Genomic DNA, 18099 nt, shown 5'->3' with positions numbered 1-18099 from the left:
TTAATAACCTGAGATCAGAGCATATCTGAAAGACCAGACCTTCCATCTGATACGGCACACCACATCATTATGTCTGAATAAATCTAACATCTTGTTACATGGTCAGAGGAACAGATGGTCCCTGTCTCAGGCTTGTTATTTTCCTAAAAAAAACAGCATGCAGAAACAGGGTTTTTTCCCCCCTTTCAAACCTTAATTAGAATAAAAATGACCTCAATTTGGGCATTCAAATCATTCCAGTTTACTGTTTTCAAATTTTTTTTTTTTTAATGTTCTTACTAGACTTTTCTTTAACAGATTAAAAAAATAAAAGACAGAGCTATCAGAGGGCCATCTTGGGTTGTGGTTGTGATGCTGGCTTATTTTTATAGTATTTATATCATGAATTTACAGCCAGGGTAGAGCTCGGCCAGCAGGTCCAGCAATCCCCTGGGAATACGCTTTGTGGATTGTGCTCTTGGACTAATGTCTCTGACAGACTAGTGTCCCCAAGTCTCCATGGCATTCAATTCTTCTCTATTAACTTCACGTGGTCTGATTCTAGTAAGAGTTCAATGTTTTGTCTGTCGCCTCAACTGATGCTCCAAAAGGAAGACATCCTCATAGAACTGCCCTCGGATGCCAGCATCACAATTTACACCAACTTCAATGGATCTCGCGTAGATGAAAATAACCTGGGACAATCTGAAGAGGGAGTGTGGTTACGCAGAAGCCACAATTTACTACTAACCATCCTAGAAGTCCAGGGGAAAAAAAAATTTATCATAAATATTATGTAGAGTATTTTCTAAAACATTTCTTTGTAATACAGAATTTTAAATACCCAGTAGAGTCAGCAATGTCTTTTGGGGTACAGGATATGTGTTTTTGGTAGAAAAAAAGAAAGCAGGTAGCCACAGAACCTTGTGAAAATTCAGATTTTAGAGAAAGTTAAATGGGGGTTATCTGTGAGAAATAGCATTGCAAAAATATTTCTAATTGACTAGAGATTAATTAGTAGTCTTTGAATTATGAATTTTCCCAGGCTAGTAATAATACAATACATTTGAAAAGGTGACTTCTAAGCAACTTTTCAGGACACAATTTATTTTATCACGTGAGGCATCTGTCCCTGAAATATGGGACCAGAGAATCCACACTATAGTAAGGTAAGGAACACAGCAAACTGCAGAAGATTCCAAAGGAGTTCACTCTCTATTATCCGTAACGGCAGGGGGGCCTTTGGTATAGGCAAATACATAAATACTATTGACTCTCTATTCCTCTTGGATTCTAAGTGGGAATTAACTGGACAGTTTAAGATTTATTAAACCAATTATAATTTTTTTATTCTAGGGTTTGGTAAGGAAGTTTAGACATGTCCTTGACAGAGAAGCTGGCTCTTGTTCCCGACTAGACTACAGTGATTTACTTACTCCAAGAAATTGTTTGGAAAGCAGGTCAAACCTCACTGAAAACTATATTCTAGGATTTGAACTGAGGCCATTTGGTCCTGGAGTCTGAGCTCTTAACTGCTATATTAAAGTTAAAATCCCAAGCAGCATGCTTGGAACCTATGGGTACTTAATAAATACCAACCATATTAATTCTTATTACTGAAATGGCTATGAGAATTGGCCCTCCATCTCTGTGGGTTACACACTCACAGACTCAACCAACCACGGATCAGAAATTTTCAGAAAACAAAAATTACATCTGAAGTGACTTTTTTTCTTGTCATTATTCCCGAAACAATACAGTAAAACAGCTACTTACATGACATTTACATTGCTTTAGGTACTATATGTAATCTAGGGATGATTTAAGGTACAAGGTAGGACACACAGACATACGTGTAGATTCTGCAGCATTTTATACAAAAGACTTAAAAACATCTGCAGATTTCGGTGTCCGTGGGGGTCCCAGAACCAATCCCCTCTGGATAACAAGAGATGACTGCACACACAGAAAGGAGCCAAAAGAACAATACACTCCAGTGAGAGATTTCTTTTTCATTATTAAGTCTCTTATTTTTAGACTGCAGTCTTCAACACTAAATGTCTGGGAATGTCATGATTTGCAGACCTCAGAAGGGTAAAGAGAAGACAATTTTCAGTGAGCCATTACTGCTTCATATATTTGGGCATAAACTTAAAACACCATCTAAATTCAAGAAATGACCATAGTTTCTTTACTTGTAAAAAGAGGCCCTAAAAAAGGTTGGATTCCTACTTGATGGTAACTATTGAATTTTAAGAATGCAAACAAAGTTAACTGCTGATTTAGAAACACTGCTAGACTGATGTTTAGGCAAAGGGTGACGGCAAATCACTCTTTCCCACTGCAAAATTAAAATCTGTCAGAAATTTGTGGAGTCAAGTTCTTTCTGGAGGAGACATCACATTATTCCAGAACCCAAACCTGGCATAGGATAAGGAAGGATATTTACTCTGATAAGGCCTGGGTGTGCAGTTGTATCTCCAAGGTGTTGGCAAAGAGTGGCTCACACTTGCAGAGGTGACGTGAGTGTAGGGTTGTGCTGGGGTGGGGTATGGAAGGGAGAAAGCAAATGTGCCCACTCCACAGGATCACAGACTTCTTCCACCCTGAAAGACTTCTTTTGCAAAGGAAAACAAAGTTCCAGTATATAAAGTCATTAATCAAACTGGACTTTAAAAAAACATTTTGGGGTATCAAAATCTGGATGAAAGGGAGTTTCCTTGGTTTGAATCATTCTAAAAGCTTGTCTCTCTGAATAAGGGGGAAAAAAGATGATGTTCAATGCAATTAATTTGAGATTAGCCACGCGTCCTTTCTTATTACTGATTCCAAACATCTGTCACAAAGCAGATTTTGTTCAGGACATGATGAACAACTGCATCATTCATTATTGGGTGAAGCAAGTCTAACACCATCAGGCCACGGCCCCCATTTCCATCAAACGTGCACATGGAATGGCAAGAACACAATGCTTATTCAACATATAGCCTGAATATTTGTTTTCTTTATTTACTTGTATAAATCACCAGTCAAGACAGTTGAGAAATACAGAGCTGACGTGTTCTGATCCTAGCCTTGACTATGAAATTCTGTGACCCTCCGCTCATCAGCACTCAGTGGCCTTGTAGTTTCCTTTGAATAACAGACAGATGATTTGTTGGGTTTCTGTGTTCAATGCCTAGGAGCATTGAGTGTTATGGTCAAGATCTTAGAAGCATTAATTCCCTGTGATTCTTGAGCTGGCAGAACCCCCTTCCCCAGCAAAGCACCTGCTCTCTAGGCAACCTCACAAGAGAGGAGAGGGATGGGGAGAGAGAAGGTGTCCTCTGTAAATTCACATATTGAAACCGAATTGCCAATGTGATAGTATTAACAGGTGGGGCTTCTAGGAGGTGACTGAGTCATGGGATTAGGCTTGAGGGGACAAGTTTGGCCTTTCCATGTCTGTGAGGACAGTGTTCTTCCTCCTGGAGGATGCGGCCACAGGCTACATCTTGGAAGCAGAGAGCAGCCCTCACCTGCTGGCACCCTGATGTTGGATTTTTCAGTCAAAATAATACAGTTGCATTGTTGACGAATTCCTCAGTCCTGGGGATTTTGCTATAAAAGAACACATGCACTAAGACAATCAATCAGGGAGAGAAAATAGAGTAATGTCATTCTATCAAGTAATTTGTGGAACATAAATTTCAATGATTTTTAAGACCACGACCAAGACCAAGAATAGTGGAGTTTGACGAAAAAGTTTTCCAGTTGGGGTGAGAGAGCAGAAAAGTTCACGTTGGAATTAAAAAAAAAAAAATCATATTGGAATCCTCTTCCCTCTGGAAAATTCTATAAAGCACACTAAATTTAAAAGTTAAGACAACGGGATCTAGCATTCTGATTTATAAACGTAAGATGTGGCAGTATCATCCTAATCTATGACAGTAACAGGGAATGGCCGCAGAGCAATAGAGGGAGAAAGAGAACGGGGAAAGATAAGAAGGGGAAGAGGTAGAAAGGTCAGTAGTGGAGGAAGGGAGGGAAGGAGGGGGCAGGGAGGACAGAACAGGGAAGAAAGGAAAGCAGGAGAAGAGCCCTCTGGGTTCTGGAAGGCAGAGCCACAGCTTCCCAGGGCTGTGGTTTGACAGGCTCCACTCTGGATTTCACACTCATCTCGTTGCCTGCCTGGGCAGGCTTCTCACGCCTTTCAGGCTAGACAGTGCTGCTGGGCAGTTCTCCTTCACCAAGGAAGTCCAGAACAACCGCTTTGTCTCTCCATCTTGTTATTCTGCTAGCCATACATCCATGTCTTATTTGTCCAATAATTCACCACCCCGCACTTCGAGATTCTCGCAGATGGAAAGGGCATCATTCACTTTGGATTCCTTAGGACAGCCACCACGGTATTTTGCATACTGTAGATATTCTCCACATTTACTATCGACAGGGAAAATGCTAGTCACTGCTCATATTTTTTTTTTAGTTAAGTGATAATCATAAAGAGATTTAATCTCATATTAGAGGAAATGATTAGAATGATCAATTTATAAAGCAATTCACCCTTTTTAAACCTCATGTTGGTAAAGAAAATCTCTATAATCATGAACCACAGGGGGTTGGAAGGGACCTTTGATATTCTTCCATCTCCATTATTTTACAGATAAAGGGAGTTTCTATGATATAACAAAAACATAATAGGCTTTGAGAGTAATCCTGGGAGAGCCCCATCTCAGTGACCACGTGATCCTGGGTAAGTTACTGGAGCTCTCTTGGATGAAGGCAGCCGCATGATTTATAAAATAGTGATAATAACATCTGCCTTGAAATATGATTGTAAATGTGATGAGCCACACAAAAGTGTCAAGCACAATCAATGTCACATAGTAGGGACTATGTTCTATTTGGTGTTGAATCTCTGGTGCTTGAAATGTGGATTATTGGATCTTTTCTGAATGAGAAAACAGAGACCCAGACCTTGAGTGAGGGTTCCCCAAAGGGGAAGCAGAATTAGAGTCTGGGTTGGGTTTTAAAAATCATCTGTTCAACAGTTCTCAGAGTGTGTTCTGAGGACTCCAGGCTACCCCCAAACCCTTCCCTCTTTATCTGTGGGAGGTTGAATTTTCTTCATTTGTTTTGCCCAAAACAACTCCTCAAAACAGACTGAATGTAAGAAGCAAATAAGAGTCTACAACTGTCTTAATTTAAGCCAGATTAAAGAGATTTTTCTAAAAGGCAAAACAATGTCACTCTTCTAATATTTTGGTTTTGAAAAAAAATTGGTTTTTCCTAAAAACATTTATGTGATTTAATGTTACTTATAAAATAGGCAATGGGTTTGTTATTATTTTAAAATGAATTATAAATCAACTTATCTTTCAAAATGTTTGTTTTAATTCCTAATATGAGTAAATATCAATAGACATAATGTACAAACACACAAACTGTTTGGAATTGTCAAGGATTTTAAGAGTACCAAGGGAATAATATGTTTGCAAACTGATGTGGCCCAATATCCTCATTTTGTAGAAGGGAAATGAAGGCTTAGCAATAAACTCAGTCACGTGACATCACCAAGCACATTCATAACAAAGGCAAGGATTAGGCTTCATTCAGGTTTTCTATAACCGAGCTCTTAAATACTGTTGTGATATCAGAAAAGAAATAAAACAGATTTGGAGACATAATTTCAACTTTGAACCAAAGTTCCAGTCTTTCCAAGAACACTTCATTTCCCATGGTATGGTCTATATACTGGCAGGTTCTCACCTATTTTAAAGGATAACTTTAATGAGAGACGATATGATCAGTCAGTAAGAGTTCCAAATATATGTAGTATCTGAAACCGTTAGGAGGCTCCAAAAGTCTACTACTGATTAACTGCCTACGAAAAACCTAATCCCACAATCAATGTAGAAGCCTCCATGGTGCTAAAAAATCCTAAGCTTTGGACTGAGAGACCCTTGGGTTCAAAACTCTGAACCTTGTCCTCCTCATGCTTCAAAGAGGAGGAGGAAGAAATCCCCACTTCACAGAGCTGGGAGGATTAAATAAAACAGTGCACTGGAGAGGGCGTTTAGCCCAGCTCTTCTCTCGAGTGTCCTGCACGGGTTGGGTCCTCCAAATCCTTGTCAATCACTTGATTTTTACTTCTGCCCTGCTGTTTCCATGGGAATTGGAGCGTGAGCTCACATCTGTAGTAAAAAGGAAGCGAGGAGTCTATAAACCACTAGTTCCACTGATTCTATGGACGAGGCATCTACCTCGAGGTAGAGGGGCACAGAGGTAGAAGTTGGGGGGCAGGGCTGCTGCTGTGCGTACTGCACCCACCTGGGCAATGCTAATGACCCAAGTGTCCACGTGTGCTTCACAAAGGGGCACTTGGGTCATTAGGTTCATTCCTGAACCTTTCTCTGTGTTTGCTTTTTCCCTTTCATTATTCATTTGTTTCTTTAGGAAGAGACCAAGTGCAGGACCTCAGGAAAACTAAACAGCCTCTCCAGAGCCCTCCTGCCAATAAGCCTGCTGCAGTAGCCTGGGGTTCATGGGTAAACGCTGGGGGTAATGTAAAAGCAACATCATCTCCCATGTGGGATGCGATGAAAAGGGCTGATGGTGTGAATCAGTTTTGGTTCTGGAAGTGTCTAATGATGCAAGTTTAGGAAACAGCCACGTTCCAGCCTCATTCCCTCTTGCAGTCCAGGTGGGTCCATCCCAGCCACCGTCTTTATGCCCTGTGACAGATGTCAAGCCTGGAGCCTTCCTTAGTTTTGACTGACACATTTCTTGTCACTTGCCCCAATCTTGCAACAGAATCACTGCAGAAAAACCAATCTTGATCAGATTTTCAATAAAGAAATTTACTCTAGTGATTTTTTTTTTTACATTGGAGAATTCCTTTGCCTGAAGAGACCAAAGACCTTGAGCCCATTAGCTGAAGTAAAAAGCAATATGCTAATATATTAGATGTCCATACCCTGTACAAATCACATACGACCTTAGCCTGTTTTTGACTTTTATTCAAAATGAAAAATAGCTCCCTCTAGTTAGCCAGAGTTCAGCCTGGCTGTATTTAGTGCGTCCTTACTAATCGGTGGGATCTCAACATAGTTGTAGAGAGTATAGATGTTTCATTCCATTTGCAGTCTCACACTTGTTTTGCCTTGATTTCATGCAATACTGGCAATTACCCAGCTTCATTAACTCCTGACAAATTTTCTCAAGTACACTACAAGAAACATCACAGGAGAAATATTAAGAGATACCAGTATTCTGGAAGGAAAACTTGAAAATAAATCCTTTTCTTTAAGTCCATGTGTTAAGCCCCAGAAGCATGATAAGGAAAATCCATCTCAGGAATCTAGCTTCTGACTTTTCTGCTGGAGGAAGTACTCATTAACAAACCAAAAATAGTTGCTGAGGTACAACTATACAAAAAAGTGTCCCGTGAGACTCTAGACATAATTTTTAAAAATATGCTTTATGTACTTTAGAATTTATACTGTATCTAGAGTGATAAACATATATAGAATACAAAAACCATCAAAAGATGGATAAAAAAAAAACACTGTGCCTGGGGGTATATCTCACTGGTAAAGCATTTACCCAGCACGTTCAAGCCTGGGTTTAATCTCCAGCACCCACAGAAAAGAAAAAAAGCCACTTTTGATATCATGCTTCAACAGTAAGGAAAGTCATCGGACAGGAAGTGTCCTTTGGATGAGAAGGTAATTTGGCAGGAGCAGAGCTTATACAGAAAGTCAGCAGGAAGTGGTATAAAAAGAACATTTTAAAATTACTGAGTTCACTGTGCACTAAAGCCAGATGGTATTCTAGGTGCTGGGGATTCCAAGGTAGGCCAGAGGGCCACGGTGCTGCCCCCCAGTGCAGGCACTAGGAAGAGAACTCACTTGGGATAAAAGGGGAGGGCCTGGGAAAACAGGTCTACCCTGGATCGGTGGTCAGGCGCAGTCTGTCTGAATAAGGGATGTTGAGTTGACACAGAGGTGGGAAAGAGCCCTCCTCCTGCACCAGAGAGCAGCAAGGACCTGGTCAAAGCTCCCAAAGGAGGACACTGTGGCTGCCAAGTGCCCCAGTAATCCCTCAGCAGGAATGCCAACCCATCTCTCCCGTATAAACCCCACTTTTGGGGGGTCCCGGGATGTCCCTGCACTACTATCTCCGGCAACATTGCAGGCAGGTCTCTCTACGTTGCTGCCTCCTTTTCCTAGCCCTCCTACCCACCTACCCCCTGCCCACTACAGCATGGACCCCAGCAAGGAGGGGACTTCCTTTCTCTCACTGTCATACTCCCAGGGCCCAGGACTTGCTTGGTATGTTGACATTGCTCAATCAATATACACTGAATGAAGGGACTGAATCAGCCACTGAGCCCCTTCTCCCGACGACGGTGGGCCCAGTGAGGCAGGGCTTGGGGCTGGTAAAGACAGGCCAAGAAGTGATTTGGGGCGCTGACCCACGGTGCTAGTCTTAAAGTCACTCCCTTCAGCGTTTCCAGGCTCTCAGGGGAGGCCAATTAGCACACTCATTTTAGGAACTTTCCTTAATGTGAGCAGTAACACAGAGGTAGCATTGCAGCCAAGTTATCCATTTCTTTAAAATTCCTCCTCTGTTCCTTCCTCTGCTGAAATGCCCAGAAGTGACTTTTTATACTGACTAATTCTTATCATTAAGATAAAGGGAAAGCAATACTAGGGGAAGGAGAGAAGGAAATGCCTCACTTAGGGGACAGCCCCTGACTCTCTTCTGTCTCTACATATGCTGGGATGATTATTTCTTGTTTGCAGATTATAAAACCTCCCCAGACTGTCTGTACTTCCCCCTAGACTTCCGTCAGCCTCCTCCATCAGGTGGTGAAATGGTCTCTGAACCCGACCTTTGTGCAAAAGAAACATGGTTCCATTCTATGGGGCTTCTGCACTCTGCAGACAAAGGCGGGTCTTTTTCTGCTTAGAACATTATTTTTCTTTATTCAGGAGTCTCAACAGTCCCCAAGGTCAGGTAAGAGCAAAGAGGGCCCAGGGTGGAGAGCAGAGGCTGGAAGATGGTGGGCTACCTGCAGGGAGTGACCACGCCACCACTTCCAACCAACCAAATGATCAGACCATCCACTGTGGACTCTGGACCCCCAGCTGCTGGTATTGGCTGGGTTTTCCTAGGGCCCAATAAAAAGATAAGGCACAGAAAAGAATTTTTTTTTTAAATTTAAAGTTTATACCCTTATTCTTATTAAGAAGTTAAAAGACAAGCAATGGAAATGTCAAAGTGGGAGGCTTTTTAGTAACGGGAAGGAAAGAGGGGTGTGTGTGTGCGCGCGTGCGTGCGTGCAAAAAAGCAAAAAGAGGAGTGGGGAGATGAGGAGAGGAGACAAGAGGCAGGGGAAGGGAAAAGGGTCAGATACTGCAAACTACAGAAACGTGACTAAACAGTTCCCAGCCAAGCGGAAGTCTTTTTACTTAATCTTTATTTGGAAGAAGGAGAAAGGCAGTGGGCTGGGGGTGGGGCACAGAAAAGGAGCCTTGGAAGGGGAAGCTGACCCAGGCACCTCCCTCTCCCCTGCTCCTCTCCTTGGAACTCCTGCTGCTCTTCCCCACTGGCCTGGCCCTGCCAGAGCAAAGGTCCAACCACAGAAGCACATCCAGCCTTTGGGGGGCATCAGCCACCTCATCAAAGGACGGGAGGTGGGCTTGCTACTTTATAACCAGGCTACCCTGGGCTCTGGGAAGACTCGTGACCCCAGCCTAAATGATGGGGGTGGGAACTGGGGGCATGTTGGAGCAGACAGCTGGCCTCTTAGCCCGGCCTTCTGGAACTTCAGAACACTGGGTGTGAGGGACCTCAGGGGCACTGAGCTGTGGGCAGAGAGGCCCAGGAGAGCCCGGAGGACATGGATCCTACCAGCACACTGGGTCCAGCAACCGGGAGGGCATGAAAGAATGGACGGCTGGGCTGTCTAGGGTTCTAATGGTGCTGCTGGAACACCAACAGGGCTAAAGGCCAGGACTGCTGGGCCGACTCCACCTCTCTCCCTAATTAGCCGAGGGGAACACCTTCCCCCTGGAGATGACCAGAACTCACACAAGAGGCTGGGGAAGGGGTACCAGGGCGTCACTGGCCTCTGGCTCCTACCAACAATCTTGGGACACAAGGTTCAGACTCTGAAGACAGTGGAAGATCACCCAAACACATTTTTAGTGGGGCCACGACTTGAGATGGCATACCCATGCCTTTAATAGACTTTTAATTTTTTAAAAAAAGTTGGCCAAGGCTTAAAAGAGTCTAACAGTGAAACTTCCTTGGCTCCAGGAAAAAAAATTTTTTTTGAAAAACTTTCATTACAGGCTTAAGTGGGAGTTTTAATATTTGTACTGAGTTGATAGAAAATTTGAATAATTGCAGTCATCTGTAGCAATATATGATAAGTTGTTTCAAGGTAAAATTGAATGATTAATCATTTAATACATATTTGAAAAGTTTTGAGTTCATAATAAGAAAAGTTCTATGTTCAAGTATTAACTCATATTTTCACCAACTGTTTAATTTAAAAAGTTGGAAGAAATGTTTCCTTTATTATTCCCTATTTCCTGCCTTTCCTCCGGCTCCAGTATTGCTAATACACAGCTGAAGGATAAGATCATCTGGAATTTTCAGATTCTTTTCTAAGCTGAGGCCAACGCAGATCATCCACAAGGAAGTTCTGTGCCTCTGTTTTAAAGATAGCAATGCTCATGGAAACATTACATCCCACACCACCTTTCTTCATCATGAACTTCATCCTCACAGTTAGAAATGCAAGCTAGAAAGTCCCTTTTCATATTGACTTGGTTCATCCGTTCAATAATTTCCGTATTCAATGGAAACATTTATGGAGGACCGACCATGCTTTGGGCATAATATGAGGTGCTAGGAATTTAAAAGCAACCAAGAGAGAGTCTACGACTTTCCCAAGAAAGTACCAGTGAAACCTTCAACTTGAAAGCATTTTCCTTAAGCTTCATTTGTTAAAAAAAAAATAATAATTCTTACAATTATGTACTTTGGACCTCCTCCACTCAGCCATGTGTACACAATTAAAAACTGGCAGATGATACCAAAAGATAAGGTAAATGAAAGGAAAAATAGAGAAGTTGGACTTCATTAAAATTGAGAACTTTTGTGCACCAAAAGACACTTTCAAGAAAGTGAAAAGACAAGTCACAGAGGAGAGAAGCTACTCATAAACCCTACATCTGGTAAGGATTTAATTCTAGAATATATAAAGAGCTCCTGCAAACCAACAACAGAAAGACAAGCAACACAACTGAAAATGGGCAAGGGCCTTGACGGGACGCCTCTTACAGAAAATACAGAAAGACGCCCAACCTCACTGGTCATCAGAGAAATGCACATCAAAACCCAAACGAGAGACTGCTTCATACCTACTTAATGATTATTAAAAAGAAGGGCTGGGAGGACGTGAAGAAATTGGAACTCTGTACTTTTGCTACTGGAATGTAAAATGCCATGGAAAACAGTTTGGCGGATCCTCAGTTAGGCACAGAATACCCATGGTGCAGCGATTCTAGTCCTAGGTGTGTATCCAAAAGAACCCAAAGGAGGAATGGATATTCGGAGGGCTACTTGTACACCCATGTTTGCAGCATTCACAATACCCAAAGGTAAATACGACCTTTGTGTCTACCAGCAGATGAATGGAGAAACAAAATCTGGTCAGTTGCCTCCATTTTTGCTAGTATGTTCTATAAAGTCAAAGCAAAGGCTGAATCAGTAAATAATGAATCACTCCTCCCAGGGAGGAGGAGGGATTAGGGTCCACTGAGCCTCTGACCACAACATGTTTGTCGACTCATCAGTTCATAACCTTGTCGGATGTCTGCGTCTGTTCAAAGACATCTTAATATGTGCTGTCGACTCGTTAACACTGAACTCCCGGCCAGCAGTGGCACAACTCACGCCAGAATGAAGCTCCTCTAACACACATAATTCCTCCGTAAGGCACGATTTACAGCCCTCTTGAGCTCCAGAACAGCACTTCAGCACCGTGCTCAGCGTCATTTTAAACAGGGAAATCAGCCAGACATGTTGTCTTACACATCTTATCCCAACTCCTAGGGAGGCTGAGGCAGGAGGATGGTAAATTCAAGGTCAACATTTGCAACCTAGTGAGATGCTGTCTTAAAATAAGAAAAAGAAAGGGGATGAAGCTCTGGGTACAGCACCCCACATTGAAAAGAAAAAAAAAATCAAAGAAAACCCGGGAAATCACCAAGAAAAGCACAAAAGTCCAAAGTCATGGCACTAAATAGAAGGCAAAGGAGGCAGGGAGGTGGAAGGGAGGAGGTGTATACAGTGAGAGCTCAAATAAGAATGCAGAGCCTGCCTTGTCTGAGCTCTGCTGGAAGGTGACTCAAACTCTTAGCCCCTCTGCACGTATCTGTGAATGGTGGCTAAAACACAGCGTGAGTATTGACTTTTTTTTTGGTGGAGGTACTGGGGCTTGAATTCAGGGGCACTCGACCACTGAGCCATCCCCAGCCCTATTTTGTATTTTATTGAGAGACAGGGTCTCACTGAGTTGCTTAGCACCTCACCGTTGCGAGACTGGCTTTGAACTCGAGATCCTCCTGCCTCAGCCTCCAGAGCCACTGGGATGTTAGGCATGCACCATCACTCCCAGCATGAACATTGACTTTGAAGTTGCAAATAAAGGTAGCCCACAGGCAAATCACATGAATAAAAAACATGAACCATGAGGGGATCCACTCTAAATACAGAGAATGGGATATCATTCAGCCATAAAAAGGAAAGACATCTGGATACATGCTGCAGCATAAGGATGGCCACTGAAAACATCATGCCAAGCGACATAACCCAGACAGAAGAGGACGAACGTCATCTGCATTCCCTCATATGAGACACTGGCCATACAGGCAGATTCACTGGCCAGAGGGTGCCAGGGGTTGAGGGGAGGGGGAATGGAGAGTTACTAGGGAATGGGTTCAGAGTTGCAGTCTGGGATGGGGTAAAGGTCCTGAGCTGGATAGTGGAGGCAGCTGTTCAGTGAAGACTGTGACTCATGCCCCTGCACTGCATACTTCAAGTGGCAGATTTTATGTTACATTTTATGGGGGGAAAAATCGGTGGATATCCCGAAGAAGATTAAAAGGATCATGTTGATCTCCTGTGAAAACAAAATCAAATGCAGATGCACTGACATATCTATAGGAGAGAGACTTCCTCATGTGCACTTCCTTTGAAAGCAAGAGACTTCTTTAATAGGTTTTTCTCCTTTGATTTATAAAACCTCCTTAAAATGGGGCTGTTTAAAAATATCAGCTGATTACTGAGGAAAACAAGTATATTAAATGTGTGTGTGTCATTTGTTCGGCTTTATTTCATGCTTTGGGTGAAAATTTAAGCAGAACTATGAATCTTCCGGCTCTTTGCCAGGAAGGGCCAATTCAAGAGCCTAAAATTTCTAATTTTTCTTTGAAATAAAATAGGGGTGAAGTGGTGGTCTTAGGTCATTATTGAGGTACACTGGCACTAAGTGTCCCCTTTCTATGACCAACGTCTTTCTTCTCTGCTCCCTTCCTTCCTGAAAGCCCTGTTTTCCTGTCTCTAGAGAGAGCCATCTGTTAGAATATGGCTGTGGTTGCAACCCCAACTCCGACGTTCCCTTTTAAATACTTCTTGACCCAACAGTGACAAAGAAGCGTGGCTGAATATAAACATAAATGAAATGTGCTAATGTGGAATGCAAACAGTATGAAAATGTAAACTTAAAAAATAGGAAGGAATCCATAGCCAAAGAAAAAAGTCTATTAAAATTCTTTCAATCTTTTAAAATACATCATAAAATGAAAAATGTTTCGCTGCAGAATAACAGTTTGGCTTCTTTTATGGTCGAAAAGAAGGGTAATTACGATGGTCAGGAAAACACATCCAGTAGCTGTATACGGTTAACAAAAGATCCATTACATGATGCGCGAGGAAACTGGCACTCCACACGTTCACGTTTCCTAGAAATTAGACAGTCTTCCCAACTGGAGGAGATACCAAAAGAGACTGTTTTCTATTAATTGTGGCTTTGTACCAGTGGGGTTTTCAGAGCCAATTGGATCATTTTTCTTTTGGGACAATTCCCACATACTATTATATGGGATTTGCATATACTGATTTATACGTAATCTGAAGTATGTACTCTGTAATGCTGTAAAAAGTGATTTTTAGGTTCTTAAAAATCATCTATTTTTAATGCTTTAAAAGTGCCCATTTCAGGAGATTCTTTCACACATGTACATCTGTTTAGAAATTATGGGGGAAAAAAGCATAATAACTCTGCAGTTTGTTTTATGAAGGCTAATTAATAGGTACTTACTCATTAAAGACTAGGTCTGGCGCAAAATAGAGAAATTGGCTGTTCGTATGTTTGTACGATCTCCAGCTCAAGGCAAATGATGATAGACACATCCAAGAATACTGGATTAGGGTAATTTGGTCCTCAAGAGGCAAGTTTTTAAATCCTGAAGAACAGAACAATTAATCACAGAAATACACTTAGCATTTAAGTACATTCCAGGAAGAAGCTCCTTAAGTCAGCCTCTAACAGCTACCTTTACTCTAATAGACTTGAATCAATTCAACAGGCATTTAACGGAGCACCCACCATAGGCCTGGCCCTGTTCTATGCTCTGCTATAATTTCACCCTAAATGCTCAATAAGGGCAAACTGCCGGGGCCAACTAAAACTGAAGAGTTGGGTGAGGTTCAGTGTAGATGACAGTGGAAACTCTTCAGACCAAAGGATACTGTATAACCTATAAATTTTGCTTCATCCCACCCACAGTTAATGACACCAAACTAAAGGGTGATTTAATAACTGTTGACACCTGCAAATCTGCAATAATGGCAAAGGATTTTAGTTTTCACAACTCTGTAGCACTTCACACACAGGAGTCCTTGATTCCCATAGTCTGGGGTAAGACTGGATGCAGACAATGCTCAGAGGAGGAGCAGCTGTCCTCAGCACCCGGTCCCTTAGGAGCCTTTTGTTCACTGGTGCCCTTTCTGTGCCCTGCAACTTGTTGTTCATTGTAGAGTTTCACCCAGGCAAGCTCCACTTGAAAGTACCGGTCATCAGAGCCTTCCCCAACGTCAGGTGTTCTGGCTGCTAATCAACCACAGGTAATCTAAGAAACTACTCTGGATTCATGAACCAGGATAATGCAATGACAATTCCAAGTCATGCTTCAGTACATTACAAGGGGCCTTATTAATAAGACCCTACAGCACAGAAAATGACCAAGAAGTAGAAATTTCACACACAATGTTAAGGGTGCTGGGCGTAAGGTGGTAGTTTTGGACCACAGGGCTGCTCAGGGTGTCTTACGATTGACTTACTAGGCCCTGGCTTACCTGGCCTATGTTTAGATAAGCCCTGGTTATGAGCTGGTAATACAGGGGTTCATTGTGACTTCACCAAAACAATGTCTTTTCACCTTAGTAATACTTTTTTGGATGAAATTTCCCATTTTAATTGTCAACATCAGATATGTAGCTGTTCTATTAACAAAAGAATTCAGAATCCTTCTTTCAAAAAAGAAATGAGCTCCTTAACTAGATTTTTCCTCCACACTCCATCTACTGGCTATCCATGCCAAAACCTGGAATCAGGATGTAAGGGATGCTAACTCCAAGGGCACTTTCAGCCAGTGGACCGGCAGAGGGAGACTGGCTCAGGATGTGGACTGCGCGGGGGAGACGCAATCCTACCTGGAAGTACCTTTGCCCACTTCACGACTTGAATCATCTGTTTGCCGGCCAGGCGGTTGAGCGTGGAGAGCAGGTTCTCCGCTGTGTCTGGCTTTGAGCTGTCGTATCCCGCATACACAATTTCGGGCTCGATGTTTTCCAGGACCATGGCAGGGGAAGGTGTGAGCGCTCGGGAAATGGTGGAGAGCTGGGGAACCAGTGCCGTGTTGACTGAGGGCTCTTTTGCAGGAGCGATGTAGGTTGTCCCCTCCTCGGGGCTCTGGGGGGGTGGGGGCGGTGGCTGCTGCTGCTGCGGAGGCTGATCCTCATGAATTCCTTTTAACTTTCCCAACTTCTTTGACTTTCGGGCTGCAAAAGAAAAATCATAAACGATACGGGCAAATTACAACTGCCCAAGGCAAATTACAATGAACATTGACTTGATGTCAGTCAAAGCTTACTGGCATACTGTCTTTCCTTCTGAAGAGTTCTTGCTACACTAATAGGAACACAGCCTTTTAAATATGTTCCTAACAGAAAATGTACAAAGCCCAGCTATCCAGCTATGATCACTTTGGACATTAGGATAATGAATGCCTGCCTTCTTCTTTTTTTTTTTTTTTGTAGTTCCTGTCATTTTATTTATTTTCTTCTTGTTGTTTTGAATAGTCTATGTTTATTTATTAAAAATTAAAAAGGGGAAGAAAGAGAGAAAGGAAAAAGAAGAGACAAAAAATCCCCAAATCCAAAACAACAAAAATAGTATTAATAGAAAATAAAACTTTCCTCCCTGTGGAGGTGCTCAAATGAATGATGGATGATAGAGGATACTCGTAACCTATGTTGACCAATTTTCTCTCCAAGTCTTCTTAGGCTGTGCACACCAGTCCCAGGCAAAGCTGGGTGTTGTTTACCCCCACCCTTTCCTTTGTGGTACTTTTCTGGTGAATAGTGGGAGTGGAGCTAGTTGGAATTTCTCTCATTTGCTTTGCTTGCTGGAATCAGCTAGTGTGGAAAACTCAGCTCACCTGTGAAAATTCTCTCCAGAGTTTTGAACTTTGCAATTAAAAGGGGTATATGTAAACTTCAGTGACAGAGCTCATCAGCAAGCTTGTGTACTTGTGGAACTCCCCAGAGATTCTCTTTGGGACTTTTTGGGCTGCATGCTCTGAGCTTGGGGTTAATGCTGGCTCTGTAGCATATGTCCAGCAGCCACCGTGGGCAGAGTGACAGTGAAATCACCAAAGAACTGCTCTGGCATGAGGTGGGACCCATACTGTTCGATACCCACAATTCTAGTACTCTTAGACTTGTCTTTTGCATGAAGTCACACGTGACTCATGACTCTTCACTTCTCTAGGCTCTGGACAGCTGGATTCCTGAACCACTTAATTTAAGAGAAAGGGCCTTGCTTTCCTCTCCCTTTGTGTTGTAACCCCGCTTCCCTCTGCATAGAATCCTCAGTGGGTCTATGTCAATCTCTCCCAGAGGGACAAATGGACTCTCAAGCCACTTCCGGCTGAGCCAGTGCTATTTCTTTTTTTTTTTTTTTTTTTTAATTTTTTATTGTGGGTTGTTCAAAACATTACAAATTTCTTGACATATCATATTCCACACTTTGATTCAAGTGGGTTATGAACTCCCACCTTCACCCCATACACAGATTGCAGAATCACATCAGTTACACATCCATTGATTTACAGATTGCCATACTAGTGTCTGTTGTGCTCCGCTGCCTTTCGAGGAGGATGGGAAAGGCAGCGAATGCCTGCCTTCTTTCATTCATTCTAGAGATCTGCCCCGCTTGCCTCCTAGAGCAAGATGCTGCATACTCTGCATAGGAACCCAGCTAATCACTGCAGCATGATCAGACCTCATCCTGGTCCTCAACAGGTGTTCATCCCAGTGAGGGAGGAGCCAACGTGTGTGTCACAAAATCATATTGCAATGAGGATAGAAATGGGTCCCATGAGAAAAATAAATACAGCTAAAATTTAATGAATGCTTAGCAACACCAGGCACTGTTCTAAACGTCCTATAAATTATCCAATTTAACAATTTTTATGATTACTATTACGTTACTCATTTTAGTAAGCAAAATGAGACCAGAGAAATTAAGAAACTGGTCCATGATCACACAGCTTGTGGATATGAAGCAGAGTTCAGAGGAAGGATAAATCCCTTCATATGCTAATGTGTTAAAAGAGTTGGAGAGGTGGGCTGAGGCTTGCCTAGCATGCGTGAGGCACTGTGCTTAGCATCACATATAAATAAATAAATAAATGGAATACAATTATTAAAAAAAAAGAATTGGAGTGGTAGATGGATAGATCATTGGGAAGATGAGTGAATGGATACATAAAA

The 18099-nt window shown here is 42.3% G+C and overlaps 1 protein-coding gene across 2 annotated transcripts in view; it reads right to left on the bottom strand.

Annotated features, from left to right (window-relative positions):
• Nr3c2 (nuclear receptor subfamily 3 group C member 2) overlaps nucleotides 1–18099 on the bottom strand; it is a 322521-nt gene that overhangs the window by 47048 nt on the left and 257374 nt on the right. For both annotated transcript variants that reach the window (XM_058583936.1, XM_046458919.2), the window contains exons 5-6: nucleotides 15757–16104; nucleotides 14363–14507 (exon numbers count right to left, since the gene is read on the bottom strand). In XM_058583936.1, the coding sequence (XP_058439919.1) occupies nucleotides 14363–14507; nucleotides 15757–16104 (493 nt within the window). The remainder of the gene's footprint in view (nucleotides 1–14362; nucleotides 14508–15756; nucleotides 16105–18099) is intronic.

The sequence above is a fragment of the Marmota monax genome, unplaced genomic scaffold (genome assembly GCF_021218885.2).
Source record: "Marmota monax isolate L192 unplaced genomic scaffold, Marmota_monax_Labrador192_F-V1.1 WCK01_AAM20220418_F8-fsc00002, whole genome shotgun sequence".
NCBI classification, from domain to species: Eukaryota; Metazoa; Chordata; class Mammalia; order Rodentia; family Sciuridae; genus Marmota; species Marmota monax.
This window is presented reverse-complemented; position numbering and strand designations above follow the sequence as displayed.